Source organism: Equus asinus, chromosome X, assembly GCF_041296235.1.
Source record: "Equus asinus isolate D_3611 breed Donkey chromosome X, EquAss-T2T_v2, whole genome shotgun sequence".
Taxonomy (NCBI): domain Eukaryota; kingdom Metazoa; phylum Chordata; class Mammalia; order Perissodactyla; family Equidae; genus Equus; species Equus asinus.
Genome location: NC_091820.1, coordinates 97,460,108 through 97,478,316, shown reverse-complemented (window position 1 = coordinate 97,478,316; position 18,209 = coordinate 97,460,108). Strand labels below are relative to the sequence as shown.

Here is an 18,209-nt window from a genome sequence, read left to right as displayed (position 1 = left end):
GCCAGCTGCAACTATGGGACAATGAATCTACCGCTAATTTAAGTCAGCTTTCTTTAGGCTGGTCATTAGTGTGCTGTCCAAGAGTGCCAAATTCTAGCCTAGGGTAGTGATAGGCATTTAATGCTGTGTCGCAGGCGGGCTAGGGGGCTGACCATCCAGGGTAGTAGATGCCACAGCCTATTTAAACCTACATTGCCCTTCCCATACCTGTTCTGCCCTTACATTAAACCTTTCATCCAGTACTTTCCAAATAAATCTAAGTACTATTCATGTATGAGGCACTTAAGAGCTCATTACTGGAATATCCAAACAATTCAAACAACAGGTAACAGTAACTTAATCCTAAACACACCAGGACTGGGACACCATCATTGTATTGAAGAAGTAATCATATATGACTCTGAATTAGCAGAAGACTCTGAAACGCAACTTGTAAGAGAAAAGAAATCTCAAAACAGGCAATGATTTGGTACCAGTACTTGAGTTCTAGTCCAATCTCACATGTGTACTTATTGGGTTTCTTTGGGTAATTTACTTTGCCTGTATTTCTTAGAGTCTCCAGTTAAAATAGAAGCGATTTATCTAGTCTTTATTTCAGAGAATTGTTGTGAGAGCGACTTGGATAATCTGAAAAATAAATGAGCTCCTTGAACAACGCACAATAAAGGTACAATTATTCGAGTTTCTCTTGTAGAGTCAGAACGATTCACTCAAAGGACACAATGTTTGATTGAGAACATTCTTAATTTTATTTTCTTTAATTTTATAAAATACATTTTGTAAGATAAGCTTCTAAAAGTTTGTCCTTTATGTGTGTTAAAATTGAAATTCTACATCAGAAATGAAGGAAACACTTGCAGTTGATTAACTCTGTGTGTACATGTGTGTGTATGCGAGGGCGGTTCAGGGAAGGATTGGTTATTTGTTATGTTATTAAATCAAAACAAAACACGAAGTATGGATTACTTCACTTTCCGTGATCTTGATTGGTTTCTTATAGAACCTTTTCCATCTGCTCCCTCTATGCAGCCTGGAAGCTTATCTTGTATACTGGTCTGAAAACAAATATCATGTCTTTGTTAAAGCTCTTACGTCTTCTTAAACATTGCTGAAACCTCTTTGGGGGACAATACAAAACACCTCTTTACAACACAAGAGCCACCTACAGCCATACCCGTAGAATCCTTTCTTCAATAAAGACCAACCAGCCTTTTATTTTTTTAACCCAAAGTTAACAAACTCAGAAAGAGAAGACTAAAACCTGGGAGCTACTCAGGTATCAAACTCTTTCCACCTTTCCTTTTCCGTGGAAGCTTACCAACTGAATAGCTGACGGCTGGTGCATTCGGTTATGTGGTCTATAAAAGCAGAGAATAAACTGTACATTAAACCTGACTCTTTAACTCGCCAAAGCAATATTGCCGAATCAAATCATCTCCCACCAGCTAGAAAAAACGGTCAAATAGTTTATTCAAATTGAGGTTCAAATTCACCAGATCTGTTTCTGCAAAGGGCAGAATAATTTGTAGAAAATCCCAATAGATGCATGGAACTAGCCAATTTTAAATATCATTTGTGATGTGAAATGTCCAATTTTCATTTGCTAAAGAATCATAATCAAAAAATCATTCTCCAGACCTTTCTGGCACAACCCCAAACAAGTGATAAACTGGAAAATGTGAAATGCACATCATTCTGAAACAAATCAAGATCTTCATAACACCTACTATGACTGAATGGATAACACCCCATGAAAAGAGCACCATTGTGAAGATATGACAGAGGCCAGAGTATACAACTAATTAACAGAAAAAAGACATGCTATCCAAAGAGTTATCTATCCTGTGTTTACCAGAGGGCTGGCTCAGTTTACACCATTAGCCACTAGCGACTGCTGTTCTTTAGGCCAGTCTTTTTTTGTATGAGCTAGTTTCTCTCTAGTCTCAGCTCCTAGGAAACCACAGGGTTGTCATGGTAGCTGTTATCAGGAGAAGGGAGTGAGAAGATGCTGACAACACCCTGTTTTCTCTTCTCTAACGAGGTGTAAGGCCAGGTGCCCCCTTTGTCTACACAGATACTACGCTCCCTTATGCTGTAAGTAAGGTTGGCTGAGTTAGGGCTTAAATAGTCCATTGCCATTGGGGTCAGTGCTCTCTTTCTATGGGTGAAAGATCCTTGCTTTGACCCCCTTCTCCCAGCTGCAATAGGTAGATTTGGGCAAATGCTCTTATTGTATTGCTGGCATTCTTTTTTTTTCTTCTATCTTCAGTGGTAATAGGGAGACAGGAGTAAGTTCTCTGTTTTGTACACCAAGGAGAATATATTTGGCCCCTACCCTATAGATGGTGAGGGGACCAGGTACATCCCTTCTCTCTACCTGAGCATTTTTCTTTCCACTTTGTTTCCATCAGTGGAAGTGCCTTTTGAGAAGAAAACACTTCCTGGTCCTCAGGAGATGCTTGACAATTGAATTTGAGCCTCCATTTCTTTGTGACTTGCAGTTGAGGAGTCACCATCTTAAGCATTTCCCATTTCTAGCAGGAACCAGCTGTGAAGCAAAATGACTAAAAGAGGTATGTAAGAGGGGAGAGTCCACAGAGAGACATTAATCACCACAAGACTCTCCTTTCTTGTTACACTCATCAAGTAAGAAGAGGGCCAGTCAGTGGCAAAGGCAAAGAGTTAACATGGGAGACGCAGCATCGTAGGCTGTGTGGTTAGAGCCTCGCTATTAGAGAAAGGGAAGTTTCTACAGGAGATCAGAACTTGGTGCCTCGGCCCATGAGTTTGAGGACGGCAAAGTTGTAAGTGGCAGCGATCATGAAAGTGAGCTGTAGGGAACAGAAGAGAGAATATGAGTGACAGTAGAAAAGAAAGCTCTCCCTCCTCCAATCCTTTTGCGAATGAGGAAGGGAAGAAATAAAATCATAGCTAAATAAACAGAAAACCCCTGCTCTGCAAAATCAGCACGTCCCAGGCTGTTGCTCCATATACTTGACAAGAAGTCCTCTCTGAGACATTTCCTTCCAATGGCCCAGGCCAAGAGAATGAACTCAGCCAAGATTTATTCCACACCTATGCTCAGCCTAGTACTGAGTTTTCCTCAGGGAAGTGAACAATACATGGGCTCTGCCATCAGCATATCCACAGATTTGAGAGACCTGAAGTCATAGGGTAGTTGGTGTAGACACACAGCCACACTGTGCACTACAGCCCTCCCCTGCTTAATGCATCAATTTATTTTACAAAATAAGAAACAACTCGACTCTGTACAAAAGCCTCAGCAGTAGGGGCCAGGATTTCTGTGAGTTTATCCTTGAACATTCACCATTTATTCAAATGATTGCAGACAAATGGCTTCACCCTTCAGTGCCCTAGGTTTTTAATCTGAACAATGAATGCACTACATTGACACTGCACTGTAACACCATCAGCAGGACCTGGGACATAGACGCGCATTATAGTAATAACAATTCTAAATGTCAGGAGGTCTTTCTGGGATTTTGGGGAAAGTAACTAAATCTCTTGGAGAGTGTCCAAGATGGATTCATATTTACAATATACAGAATTCCAGGCTTTGGAAGATCATGTTTAGTAATGTTTCAGTGTTCTTATCATCATCTGACTAGGACGTATTGAGAATTAACCATAATTTATGATTGCAAAGTTCTTGGCAATATTATATGCTCTGTAAATGCCAAATATTATTATTCTTGACTATGAATATCTTACTTCCTCTGTCCTCACACCACTTTTCTTGTTCCTGTCTAATTTCTGAAGTTTTTCTACCTTGCCAACCTCAAGTAGAAGTGCATAGTCTCTACACTTTGCTGTCTCTTCCCAGTAGCTTCTCTCTAGCATTTCAACGTTAGAAGGAGTCTATCTTTTTCCCTGTGAGCAGAACTGTACCCAAGCTATCCTCGGACCATTTATTTGCCAAGATCATTCAAAGACAACTCACCAGGGAAACCAGTGTGGCTGCAGCCCCCACAAACGCAGCAATAAACAGGTGGAAGGTCATTTGGAACTGCAAGAAAATGCAAAAGGGAGAAGTGTTTCTTGCAACAGCAAAAAGACGTTCTGCTGTAGATCATGAATGCAGCTTTCTGAATGCGTTAATATCTTTCTCTGTGTTAATTCTGCATCTCTAAGTTGTCACTTCCCTGAGTGTAAGCCTCCCATTCTTCAATGTACACCACAGTCCCTTGGCCTATAGCACCCACAACAAAGAATACTCATAAAATACTCATAAAGTATTTTAATCAATTGGTTGCCTACACTTGTGCCTAGGACTTCCAAATATAAAGTCAACATTTTGCTTTCAAAAAATAATTTACTGCCTAGGATTTACTTTTATTCTTCTGCCTCATTTGTGTATAATATCCATTCTCAATACAGTATTTTCCTTTTTCACATGTACTTTTCTTTTACTTCTCATTAGAGATTGAGAAGCTTCAAAATGAAAGTATTTTGTAAAATCTATGTCTCTATGCACAACCCATTTTCTTGATCTGGTTTTTAACTAAAAGAATCAAAATTTTCATTTGGGGGATTTCTCCATTAAGCTCTATCTTTACCTAAAGCTACACATTTCTCTTTTAAGGGAGGAAGTCTTGGAATGGAAGGCTTCCTTCCAGCTCTAGGGAAAATAGATATTTTACCATCTATGCTTATTGGCTCAGGCATAATCAGCCAATATTTTATAGAAGGCAATCTGCAAACTCAAAATCCAGCAAAGAGAGACTGTGGTCCTTAAAATTGAAGGCCGTGGGTAGGAATTTGTATAGTATTAGCCATTCCATTGCAAAGCAACCAAAATAACCCACTCACCTCAGCTGTTTTGCAGATGGACAGAAGGTTGGAGCCACACACCTTGCCAGGGAAAGCATTCCATGGGAGAACACCTAAGTAAGACACAGAAGTCAACCAGGGTGTGATTCACAGAGTTGTGGGGCTACACGGAGACTTTCCTCCAGTGCCTTTCTTCCATCTTTAATCATTCTGGTTGAAAAGTTGGATCCTACTAACAATCAGGATCCTCTTTTCTGAAGGTTTGCCAAAAATAGAAGGTGATATTGAACAGTTGTGAAATCTTGTGTTTGTTATTGAAATGTCTTGCTTCTGGGTTGGGAACAGCAGTCAACTAGGGTAGAGCAGTGTGAACAGCCAAGAAAATTCCCACCACTTCCAAGAAGTTCCAAGGGAAGACATGTCTCCAGTTTCAGTGGAGAGGGATTAACAGACTAAGATCCAGGCATCCATAATCTTATTTTTTTCCCCATAATTACCACCCTCCTTACCCTGAGTAAAGAACCAAATATGTAGTGCTTCCATAGGGGGTAGGGGAGCCAAGGCACCCATGTCCTAACTCACCATACATTCTGGCATCAGCACAGAGACTGCCTATACTGGCAGAGGTCTTGCTGGGGAAGGCAATAGACTGGCAGGTGGTCCAGGTGTTGAAGTAAATGTACACAGGCACAGCAGAGCAGGCAAACACCAGGAGCCACACAATGGTCAGGGCATAGGTGATGCCCACAAACTAAAACAATTGACATGGGGTGGTTAGAAATCAGCATCAGCCTTGCAGACATTGAAACACAAACTGGGAGACCCTGGAATGACATGTGCCAGACATGAAACCAGATTCCAGGAATTTCCACCAAATCAAATTAGTAAGCAGGGCACCTCTGCCAAATGCCATTGGCAGTATCTACTAAAGAACGGGCCCCAAGTGTGACGGAGGGTGGGGGGAATGGGTGGGGGTTGGAGTGAGGAGGATCCCTGGGTTAGAGAGGCTTCAGGAGATTTTTTGGGCAGATAAGATGTGAAGAAATCAAAACAGATCTTGAAAGAAAGTCGTGCCATTTCTTGCCTTAGGCTGAGCTTAGAAAATGTTCCCTGTCACAGGACTTTTGATCCCTAGTCATTCAACAAAGCCAATAAGATATTTAAATTTCAGATCCAAAAACCTTTCTAAGCCAACTGCTGGCCACAAAAGACATCACTACAACCCACAAGTATTCAGCCCCCAAAGGATCTTTAACTCTAGAGACTGAAAACCAGTGTATGCCTCACTAGAAGCATGGATAGCCCTCAGACAAAGATGAAGCACTGAATATGCAGATCTACACTAGTTCCCTCTGAGACCTCTAACAGTGTAGAATCCCAGAATACTGTGAATTTCACCTTGGAATCAATTATTTAATTTCCATGATCCACCCTCCCTCTCAGATCAGCTACCTACATCTCAATCCCACGAGTAGCATTTTAGACTCTTGGGCAGTCAGGTCTACTCTTGTGGTCCCTGTTAGGAGGGGAGTAAAGGGATACCAACAGATGACTTAGAAATGGTCTCATTATACAAAGCATCCCATAAAACTCATGCTTTTCATTTTGAGATGAAATTTTCTAGGGAACTTTTGAAAGTTGAGGCTAAGCCGGCTGGGCACCACGTTCTTCCTGACCTTCTCGTTCGGCTGTAGCCATCACTTTCCCACTCAAAAGCCAGGCCCCTAGAGAGGACCCAGCCTTGAGTGGAGGTGAGGCCACAGACTCACGCCCAATTGTCCCCCACCCCTTGTTATTGCCACAAAATCCTGAGGATGATCACCTTGTCGGGATGTCCTAGCCATTTTCCCAAACAATGACACACCCGCTCCAAAGAATGAGCTTGATGTTGGCCTCTGGAACCCCTCCCCTTCTGGCCCCCTGTTACCGTTGCGCTCAGGCCCTTGCCGCAGATGGTGGTCTTGTAGTCGCCAAAGATCTGCCTGACTGCGCCGGTGGTGTAGAAGCCCTCAGCCAGCAGGAGGGCCCCATAAAGGAAGAAGAAAGAGGCAGTTCCATAGATGACATACTGGAAGGCATGGATCCTGCATTAACATAGACAAAAGAGACCAGAGATTCTTATTAATGAGGACCCAGTTCCCTTCCTGCATAAGTGAGGTAGACACTTGAGTGGGCACCTACACAAGCCTAGGGATTCTTTAGAGGAATCACTAGTTTCTTCCTCCATGCTTCCACCTTATCTTTATTGAAGCAAAGGAAGACAAGGAGCATCTTCCAGTGGCCAGCAGCACATCCTCCTCCACCTATGCCTTGCTTACTGTGTGACCTAAGAACTGGGATGCTACTCTCCTTGGCCTGACCCTTCAGAGAGACTCCCTCAGAGAAGAGAGGAGAGGGTAGCTAGGCAAGAATGGAGAAGGATGAAGGAACAGGAGCTTAACTTGCTCTACGAGGATGGGCTTAGTGCTGGGCCTGAGCACACTCAAGCGATGTGTCAAACCAACAGCAGCAGCTCCACTCTGCCTCATCATTGTGCCTCCCCTGGGTTCTACGACCACAGAAGCTTCAACTCAGTCATTGTTAACCTTACCAAGCAGAAGTTAGAGCATGTGGGACAAAGCAAGGGCAGTGGTGGGGGGAGGTGAGAAGTGGGTTGGCAGGCAGGCAAATCTCCCCTTTATGAATTTGACAGTTTCCCCTCTTTTAGGGCTTGAGATGTGGCACAGGTGGAATCTGCACACAGAGATAAGACTCAGGGATCCTGTCTGCTCCACACTGATCCCCCACTAGTCACTAAGGTACTGATGAGTTCTGTATCTTCAGGATGGAGAGAGGGAAAGAGGGGTTTGTATGAGACAATAGGTACTTACACATTGATGAGATACTCATAGTCCTGGTAGTTTTTGGAGAAATAGGTCTCAATTAGCTTTTCTGTGCCAGTGAGTGCTTCATGTCCACAGCCACAGAACAGTGCCACCCCAAAGAAACACAATCCAGTGGCCACCAGGGAAGCAAAGGGGGCCCCTACGAGACATCTTGCACAGCACTCTAACAAGCCTGAGGAAGATGGAGGGGAAACAGTTAAGGATGTACAATAGGCAGCTCGTGCCACTCATACCTCTCTGCCAGACCAGTCAGACCCTGTGCTCGCATCCACAGATAGAGTGGTCACCAGAGAATCCAAAAGCAGGAGAGTCTAGTGCTTTAGGCTTCTGGAATGTGAGATTGACCCCAAAACCATACTTTGTTCCATTCCTGAAAATATATCTCTACTTTAAATTCCCAGAATTTGTTCTTTTTTTAAAGTATCAGGAATTCAAATAGTGAGCCAGAGAAATTATGCAATCATTCTCTCCTTTCTTATCATTCCGATTTGTCTGCGTTAGTCATTCATCAACTCTCATGGAGATGTGCCCGGCATTGTGCTAGGTGTTACGTGGGATGTGAAGACGTAAAAGACATAGACTCTGCCATATGGGAGTCTCTTGTTTACTGAGGAAGAATGAGCAAGGCAGACCTAGTATTTTCAACTAACAATTCCAGGCAGCCAAGTACGTAGTTACAAAGGGCAAACGAACTTAGAGTTCCAGGAAGGAATGAGCGCCGGCCAGAGATATTGGTCTTGCAGGCCCCACACCAATGCTGCTGAGAAACAGGAAAGGCACACAAGAAGTCACAGGAGAGCAGCTGTGCCCCAAGTACCAGCCCCACACTCTAAAGTGCCACATGGAGTAAAACCTAACCAATGTCAAGTAGATGACCGACTAGATGGGAAGAGGATTACTCCCTCTGGCCTCTTGGCCAGATCCCCAAAAGGTGGAAGAAATGAAAATGTTGAGCTCTTCAGAAAAGAATACACACACACACATACACTATATATATACATGCTGACTGATTTTATACATCTGTTCATATATCACACAATATATAAAGATATATATGAATTATTTTTTGTATTTAGATATATGTATATATGAATTATTTGTGTATACACACATACACACACAAATAATCAGCAAATGTGCTGAGTAGTTGCTATTTTGGAAAAGTATATTGGGGCTCCTTATAAAAAGAAAATAAATTGTATTAATTTTAGGTTTGAATTTTTATCCAAAGCTCACTTGTTTATACTAGGGTACAAGGGACTAGGGGAGTCCTTTGTCTGACCCTGTTAATACTAGCACAGGTTCTTTTTACCCCGAGTGCTTGAACATCTGGTGATTTGCATGGCTGAATTTCATCAATATGAACAGATTTTGGAGGACCAAATTATCTCTAACATGGGAAAGTTGGGGTAAAGGCATTTGTCTGCATTCTCAGAGCCACAGAATGACTGAGTCCTATTACCCACTGTCCCCTAAAATGATAGCCCTTCCTCAGTCCTCAAAGAGCCTCTTCCTCAAAGACTCTTGCATGCCACATCAGAGGTGAGGCCCAGAAGTCCAAGCAAGCAAAGAAAGCAGCTAACATTTGCAGCAGAACTGAATTTCCTTCCTCTTCCAAGAACCAAAGCACTGCTGTCAGAAAACTTGGCCTCTATGGGAGGCAATCAATTTGTAGCTGTGCTGTTGTAAGTGGAGGCAGAGTTTACTTAGTATGAACTTAACAGTAGTGCTTGGTAACAGCACCTCAGCCATGCACACAAATGGGCACATGCACACATGTGTATACCAGAGAGAAAAACACAGATGTTGAAATTAATCATTGTTCTCAAAAATTGATCTTCTTTCTCAACAGGTTAAGATACTAAATGCATCTGGTAAGTCAAGAAAAGGAGCTTGGAAATAAACAGTGCTGCCATTTTCCTTCTCTGTCTATCCAACTCTTCCCCACCCCCAAACTCTTAGACTTGTCTAGTAAAGAAAGTCTCAGAAGCCTGGGGGTGGGGGGAGGGGAAGGTCAGTGACCCCACTGTTCCCTCTCTCCCCAGCACAGGGTCAGGGCTTGGACAGAGCCCTCCATAGCTCCCTCGGACAAAGAAGCCTTGTTTTTCCCTGAGATCTCAGGAGCCTCATTGGTATTCTGCAGGGGCCCACAGGCCTGGGGGTGGGGAGGGGGTCAGATCCAGGGAACAATGGCAGAACTGTTTGTTTAGCCTGGAGTAAAGAGTGCCATCCACCCTAGCAAGTGACCATCCTGTGCCCACTCACCCCAGCTTTTTCGCCCTGGGAAGGGTTAAATGGTGGTGCAGGTGTGATCAGGGATGGAAGAACTTGAACTCTTGCTGACTACACAGAGAATTCCACTCTAAGTTTTAGCTGATGCCACCTCCAGGGCTGTAAAGATGAGGAAAAGTCCTCTTTAGTGTGCCTGACCCCTCAATCATCATCCAAATAACCAGAGAGTCATATGTAGTGTTCTTACTGGGGGGTGAAGGGCTAAGCCTTGGGAGCAACTCTGAATCACCAACTGATGCTCTTCTTTTTTACATGCATTTTTCCTCTATTTTCTTTGAGCTCATATAACTGAGCTTTCCCTTATCTGCTCCACTGTCTCTCAAAGCAAGGGACAAGAAGGACATAGGCTTTAATGAGTCTCTAACGTGGAGTCAGAAATAAATGGCCCTGGATAGATCTATCACTCTTGAGCTATAAACAGTTCAACAATATCAGCATAAGCATCAGATATGCATCTCTTCACAATCCAAATGAAGTGTTTGTTCTGGAGGCATTTAAGTTCAGCAGAAGTGAAGAATCTCTGTTAGTTTGTCCAAGCAAAAAAAAATCAAATTTTGGATTCCAATTGGGAAACATGCAAGAAATTGTGTCTTCATCAAAGTAGCTGACAATCAAAACATCCTGAGAAAGGTCCATTGGGTTCACTTTGATTTTTCACAGCCCAAAAAATGTCCTTGGGAATGTGTGAACAATAGACTAAAGCCACAGGCTCTCCATTTCAGAACACTTCACAGTTGAAAAGGTATAGGTTTGATTCAGGAAAGCTGTGAGGGGTTCTGGAGAAGTTCCTTGGCTCTCTTAAGAGACATTCTCACATTTCCAGGCTAAGTACAGACTGCAACATGGTAGAGTTGACATAAAAGAACTGTATAGTAATATTACCCTGTGCAATTCAATTGGATTAAACCGCCCGACTTTGATGAGAGGTCATAGAGAAAAGTAATGACACTCTCAAGTGTTTTCCTTTCATTTCTGCTTATGTGGATCCAGTAAAATTACTAAGCACATTAGCAGTAATCCATACACTATGAGAACCAAAAGGGAACTATAAGGCCCAGTCCCTTTCTTCAAAGACCTTTCAGTCTTGTTGGGGAGAACAAACTTATGTCTGTGAATCAAAGACCAAAGCTACCTGTAATCTAGTGTTAAAATGTGTGTAACCAAGTCCTGTGGGCAAAATGTAGGGAAAAGGGAAATATTCAGTGTTGGCTAGATTTATCTACAAACTCCCAATACTAGTTTAATCAATCTGTGATAGAACTTCAGGCTCTTCTTGGCAATGCTCTTCAGAGGAGTCTGACAGAGATCAACAGGACCATTGTGACTCATCCAGATTCACAGCCATCCAAGGGACTGTGTTGATCCTGATGCTGTCTCTTTAAGCAGGAGCCAAGAGCTCCCAAGCCCTCCCTCCTTTCCCATGCCCCAGGCATGCCTCAAGGACCAGCTCCATGATGGAAATTCAGTGTGAATCTGGGAACTCATCAAAGGGAGGAGAGGAAGGGCTTTCATCGAAAGGGATGGTAGAAAGAGACCAATTGTGCCTTGCACAATTCCCAGCCTGTCCCTTGAATCCAGCTGACAAAGGGAGAGACAGAAGAACCCTATACAATAGAGCTAAACAACAGGCAGGCTCATTGATTGAAAAACTGGCCCCATCTCCCTAAGTCTCTAATCTACACCACGGTCTTACCCTCCTCACAGAACCCACCCCTTAACCTCACCCCATGAACAGAGGCCTCCTTGATCAGGGCCTATAGCAGTTGACAGGGCCAAGATGCTAGAGCAGCCGTGACTGGTACTGGGGATGGATGGGGATCAGTGGGTGGGTTCTAGGAGTAAAACAACAATAATCAGGAGGTACCAGAGACAAAGACTTTTGCTTCTGGCCTCATCCTGGTCAGACAAAGCCCTGCCTATAATCTTGCCTTTCTTACATGATATCAGCACTTATACCACATTCAAGTGCTGGAAAGGGGCCCTGCGGTTGCTAGGATATATGATTCCAAGCCTGCTGGATAGTCAAGTCATGTGGACAGCATTGAAGAAAAAGGAATCTCAGCCTCTTCTTTGGACAGGTATTATTATTACCATGGCAACAGCATCTGGACCACTTTGTTTCCAAAATGTTCCATTCCTCCCCAAACACACACACACACACACACACACACGTACATGTGTGCTAATTTATGCCCAAACATTGATTGGCTAGGGTAGAAGTATGATTGTTAAAATCTATCCCTGGCACAATTGTCTTCACCTTGCCCACTTATGGGAAGGTGGAAGAGAAGCAATTGGCACTAAGCTAACAGACCACAGTTTCCGCACCTTATTCCTTAGGTCAGTCTCCCACCAATTGGTCCTCTCTCCTTGGTTGCACTGTGAACGTGATCTGGGGAGCCTTGTTCTCTTCCTTAGGAAGTCACTGACTCTTTTCCAGAGCCCTTCTTGGCGGAGAGCTCAGAGGCCAGTTCAGAGTTGAGAGATCACCCTTAGGACTCTTTTAAAATAGCCGAGGAGGAATTAGTCAGTCCTTGCTGAGCTTTTGATGTCAGTTTGGCACTGGGCAGGCTCTGACAGTGGGAAAGGAAGGGAAAGCTGCTCTGTTCATCTGCCATGGCTGGTGTGGCCCTTCCTGATCAAGTCAGTGCCCTGACTTGATCTTCTCTGGACCTGAGGTTCTGTGGGCAGGGAATGCATTTCTACTGTTGCTTTCTTTCAAGACCAAGAACTACAGCCTGTGGATGGTTTTCAGGGCTTCAAGATAATACAATAAAAACGAACAAAGGAAAGAGATACCACTGGCTGGGGTTCTACCTTGATGGGTTTGGAGTCTATATTTCCCCTCCCACCCATCTCCCAAGGGTTTTTTGGGCTTTGTTACTACTCAGTTAGCTTTGAGAGAGTAGTTCTAGTTGTCAGGCTGTTACTGAGCCAGTAAACTTCTGGCTCTTCTAGCCAGGGCAAAAGCCTCCTGAAGTAGAACAGACCTTCCAATCGGCCTGGCTCTCCAAGAGCTCCTCTGGCTCTGCAAGGCCAAGGTGGGGAGTGCGGTGGGCTGTCCGTGATCATTTCAGTCAGTGTCTCTAGGAAGAGAGTAAGTGACCATGCTGGTTTAGACCTGGTTTCTCTTCAGCTCCTGGCATTCTTGCAGGATTCTTGCTATCATGGTGGGATTCAGTTAGTTTTCAGGCATTTTCTAAAACTGGACCCCTGCTGTGCCTCCACACTTTTGGCCTGGGCTACACCCACTTACTCTGAGCCAGCCAAAACTACACTGCTCGGCAAACAGCCACCTTTGGAGGGAAGCATCATAGTCTGGTTACCAGGGTAACAGCCGCTGTTCTCAGACAACAGTCTTGCAGGAGCCAATGTTTGGCTGTTCAGTAATGGCATTGTGTTACTGAGCAGAGAATAATCAGCTACTGCTCTTTGGCTCTTTTCAGGTTCCCTTGTTATCCCAAAGACTCATTTGGAACATCCTCCTCCCAAGTCTGGAGAAGGTTTAACGAACTATCATTTCCCCCATAAACCTTTTGCATAGACAGTACTGAATTCAGTGTTCCTCTTTGCATCCAATCCTATGAGATTCAACATGGTTGAGGTAGTGAGCTCCCTATTCCTGGAGGTGATTAAGCAGAGACTGTAGGAATGGTTAATTGGTTGTTGCAGAAGGGATTTCTGCATTGAAAGTTGGCTCAGACAGCTTCTAGAGTTCCTTCCAATCCCAGATTCCATGATCTAATTTGTCTGCTACAATTGTTAAACAGCAGCACACTCCAAATCAGAAGTAGTAGCAGTTCAACATCTTGTTAGAAATGGCCTATTATTTACAAAGTATTTGAGATGGCTATTGAATAACTGAAAACTCAACAGCCACTCCATCATGTGCACCTGTCCCAAGTATCACCCACCCCCAGGATCTGGGATCCAGTGCAAGACCTCGACTGTGCCTTTATCTGTGGCAATCTCCCCTGGAGGCAATCATCCAGCCTCCATAACAGGGAACTATCCTGTGGTCACCTTATTTGTTCCTGCCTTTTCCTCAGGGCTTTCATCCCCTGAGAGAGTAATATTCAGTGTTCTTCTTTACTTCCTCTCCATTTCTAATTCACAACCTACCCAGTTAGCTGCCGTGACATTAGGTAGGGTTCCTGACGTTACCTAGAGCAGGAATTGAGTTCCTCCAACATTCACCTCTCACCTGACCACACTCAATTGGTCAAATGATTCTTACCCAAGTGCACACAAAGAAAGCCCAACCATTTTGGAAAGCGTACGATTCAGCATGTACACATTATTGTATAATAATCAGTATTATCATGATTTACAATTGTTATAGAGCTTGTCATTTTCAAAGGACTTCCACATAGTTATTACTTGATTTTCACAACCCTGAAAGTAGACAAAGCAGTTATGGTTATCCTCATTTTCCAGATGATGAAGTGACAATTCACAGCGACCTACCCAAGGTCAGGAAGTTCATAAGTGGCAGATCTGGGATTCGAACCTGGTTGTTGATTTCTACTCCATGCTCTGCCCTCTTAATTATTCTATCTGAATACATGCTTCAAAGCACATGTATATGTTTCAGAATGAAACAACCTAAAGGCTGACATCAGCTTAATATAACTGAGAACCTATCTCCATGGATGTTGTCGGAATTTCTAGGTACTACACTTGATGGTGAATAGGCAGGGCAATTGATTCTCATTTCATTTAGGATGCATTCAAACTGCTACTCTTGTTTTGCCAAATGTGAGCAATGTCTCCACATCTCTGGCATCCTGTGTGGACAAAGACCCTTGTACTCTGCACACCTGCTCTGAGCAGACACTACCGGAGACCAGACCCTGTAGCTTCTCTCTTTGTTCATGAAACCGGGAGAAGCTCTCAGTATTCAACCAGGTCAGCAAGAGCCCTAAGGTTCCAGCAGCCTCCTTGTCATAGTAGGGATTTAGAGTCGGAGCCATGTCCTTGGGGAGGCTAAGTCTATGATATTTGCGAGATATGATCACCTATACATGTGCGCACACACATACACACACGCACACCCCTACCCATAATCATTCCCCATGGTAAAGCCATTGAGGTCTTTATTTTCATTCCCTGAACCTGAGCCTGGCCTCCTCAGCCATGGCCAAGCCTGAGTCCATCTTGCCCAATTCCCCAATTTCCTTCCGATGCCAAACAGGGTCCAAATTTTGTATCAAGCAGGCAGTTACTTTGTACATCTGAGGGTTAGCCAACACTCAGTTGCCTCCAGCAGAACCAGGGACATCAGCTGACCTGGCCATTACCAGGGCCTGGGAACCAGGGGAAAAGACAAAGTAAAGGGAAATGAGGGGGTAGGAGGACACATGACCACATCTAGCCCACGGGACACTCTCTCCAAGGACCTGTGGGACTCTCCACGTGCTGCTGGAGTTCTTTGGTAATAAAGCGTTGTTCTCAGTACAGCAGAGAAGGAGTTAATCTAATAGCATGTTAAGGAATTAAAAAGAAAACAAGTGCCGAAACACAACTCATTTAAACCATTGGAAACCCCGAATCCCAAAGTTTGAAATCCTCTTGCAAATTCCTGTGCCTGCTTGAATCTTTCATGCTAAAGTTTTTGAAACTCACCCATGTCTTTGGGACTCTGACTCCAATTGTAGCCGGCTGGCTAGTCTGCTTTGCGGCTGACTTTGTTCAGCTGGAAGGATCCTGGTCTCTCCAGTCTCCTTCTTCGATCCTTTACTTTTTCTCTCTGAGTATCTTTGTCCTCTTCTCCTGCAATGAAAAGGGCTTTCTGATTGACAGCCAACCCCCTTAAAGGGACAGGCCTGCTTTCCTCCTCCTCTCCTCCTCCCCTTCTCCTCCCCTTGTTCCCACCTCCTCAGGGATACTCCCTTCTCTAAGGACTCTATCTTCTCTTTCTGTCTTTCACTGCCAATTGCTTCATTTTCTTTTTTCTTTTTTTCCCTAAGGCTTGTCTGTATGGAATTTCACTTTGCTGCAGAGACATCTGGAAATGTGTTTTCGGGATGGAAACAAAAAGAAGCGGTCCCGGAAGCCTCCAACTGATCCTTGGATCTATTTGGTGCGGGATGTGGCATCACAAGTGTCAGGAGCCGTGGAAGTGGTAGCCCTGGTGAGAGGTTCAGGGTCACAAACCTTGATGCTATCTCCCAGAGGCCTTCCAACTCTGCCTCAAGCCTACCCCTCACTCCTAGCTGTCTTTGGCCTTATCCACCTTTCCCCTCTCCCCACTCCTTGGCAAATAAGCACCCCTCCCTCGACCCAGCTCTAGAAACACACTATAGAAGAAAAAAATGCCTTTTGAAATAATTACCTCCAAACCCTTTTTGGTTTCAACTGAATGAGGACAAAACGCAAGCTGTTGATTCCACGAACAGATTGTGACCAAACTGGAGGAGGCTACCACTGTGACAATTTTATAAATAGGATAACAGAGACCCAGAAAGGGGGCAAGACCTATGCAGTTTCACAGAAGAGCCTAAGGAAAAGGTCAGAGTTAGGGATGTGGGGGATTTCCAAGAAGGGTAATTGATTTTGAGACAAGTCGAGAATATGATCTTGCAATCAGGTAGTCGATATCCCGTCCCGAGAATGTAGTGTCATTAGAGAGCTGAGGACAGGCTGGTGAGAGGAAAGGAGTGGGTTGGGGCGAAGCAGCAGGTGCCAGTGAGGGTGGAGAGAAGGGGAAAGGAAATACAGTCTTTGTCTCAGAGAAAAAAACACTGAGAAAATAATGGCCAAGCAGCAAAATCAGGGGAATAATATATGAAACTTGCATTACCAATAATAGTTATTTCTAAAGACTGTGAAGGTATTTGAGCGCCCAGTACCAGGTGGTATTAGCCCGGGAAGCTTTTCTAGGAGAGGTGAATCTTAACCAATGTCTATCTAGACTCTTTGTCAGTGTTCTCTGTGCCTTCAGGAGCCTCGGAGAGACGTAACTCTCTTGACCTTGAGGCCCACATCCTCCCATGGATCGCCTGTGAGGAAGCTGGTTGGCATATAAACTGGAGGAGTACCTGTTGGAAGACTACAGGGAAGGAAGGTATGGCCCCCCCAGAATTTTTCTTATGGCTTTGCATTGAGATCAGTGAAGAGAGAAAGGAGGTACTGAGCAGAGCCTAGAACCTTCCTGTTGGGAGAGAGGGGCAAGATTATGTCTTACAATTTTCTCTTTGGGCTGTGACCTTAGACACATTCTAGCTGTTAGAAAATCAGTGAGTCCTCTGAAAATGCCCCTGTGAGTCCACTCGTGTCTTATGTCCTGCAGTATTTGAGGTTTATCCAGAGTCCTAGAACTCTAGATCCTTTGCTCTTACACCAGCCCAAAGGACAAAGGATCCCTGTAAATGCTGCCCCTTTTACAGAACCGTATAGTAATAGCTTTCCAGAGCAGACCAGACTAAGGCTATATGACTGATGTTAGAGGGTCCCAGGACTCCTGACCTTGCCAGTCCTGCTCTCCAGCCATAGATTCTGTGATTCTGCCTGCTGAGGAAGCTGAGTTGTGGGATTGTGCCAACAAATAACTTCTGGATGGTTGTTGTCACTCTCAGGAGAGAGAGGACCAAAAGCAAGAAGTCACCAAATGTGTTGTGCCCTCAGCCCCTCAGATGGCGGAAGGAACTGAGTCCAAACTCTGGGAGTTCTGATTTAGGGGATGAGAGAGATGGTTTTTCACAGCTCTGCGTGCAGGAGAAATCACTCAGACTGAGCCCTCTCATAAATCTGCCCTTGGATTCTCAGAAGTAGCTCTGGGGACTGCCAGGCTACTTGGAAGAAAAGATGTGTTCCCAATAAACTCACAAATACCAATTTTTCAACCACATTTCCCTAACACACATTTCTCTTCTCCTTTCCTCCATCTCTATTGCCTTACTCTTCATTTTTTCTTCTCCCGAAGTCTCATTCTCTCGGTGTCTCTGTTTCTCTCTGTGGATCTGTCTCTCTGTCTCTCTTTCTTTCTTTTTCTCTCTCCACACTCCTTGATGGAGCATGTCTTCCTGTCTCTATCTGTTCTTATGCCCAGGAAAGAGAGAGCCACCTCAGCCAGGTGATTGTGTCATGCTCACTGTCCCAAGTGCCTCAAGGTTCCAAGTTCCCCGGGATCTAGTGTACTGTAGTCGCTCTGTACATCCCGACACTCTGCCTCAGCGCCCACTCATCACCCTTCTCCTGTGCCCTCCCCACAGTCCTCACAGGGTCTCTTTCCAGGTCCCC

At 44.3% G+C, this 18,209-nt stretch overlaps 1 protein-coding gene and 1 long non-coding RNA gene across 6 annotated transcripts in view; one reads left to right on the top strand and one right to left on the bottom strand.

Annotated features, from left to right (window-relative positions):
• Positions 1-725: 725 nt before the first annotated feature.
• PLP1 (proteolipid protein 1) lies at positions 726-17,679 on the bottom strand. 5 transcript variants are annotated; one of them, XM_070502842.1, is made up of 9 exons: positions 17,436-17,679; positions 16,303-16,325; positions 15,594-15,740; positions 7,662-7,848; positions 6,614-6,875; positions 5,374-5,542; positions 4,831-4,904; positions 3,962-4,027; positions 726-2,831 (listed from the first exon to the last, which is right to left on the bottom strand). In XM_070502842.1, the coding sequence occupies exons 3-9, from the start codon at positions 15,595-15,597 to the stop codon at positions 2,760-2,762; spliced, it is 834 nt and encodes a 277-aa protein (XP_070358943.1). In that variant the 5' UTR covers positions 15,598-15,740; positions 16,303-16,325; positions 17,436-17,679; the 3' UTR covers positions 726-2,759. The 5 variants fall into 5 exon arrangements, with proteins under 5 accessions (XP_070358943.1, XP_070358942.1, XP_070358940.1 ...); XM_070502841.1 differs by lacking the exon at positions 16,303-16,325 and having other exon boundaries at positions 17,436-17,553; XM_070502839.1 differs by lacking the exon at positions 17,436-17,679 and having other exon boundaries at positions 16,303-16,379.
• LOC139042756 (uncharacterized) overlaps positions 15,962-18,209 on the top strand; it is a 34,051-nt gene continuing 31,803 nt past the window's right edge. Inside the window, exons 1-2 of the long non-coding RNA XR_011499871.1 lie at positions 15,962-16,101; positions 16,912-17,034. This is a non-coding gene — a long non-coding RNA (uncharacterized lncRNA). The remainder of the gene's footprint in view (positions 16,102-16,911; positions 17,035-18,209) is intronic.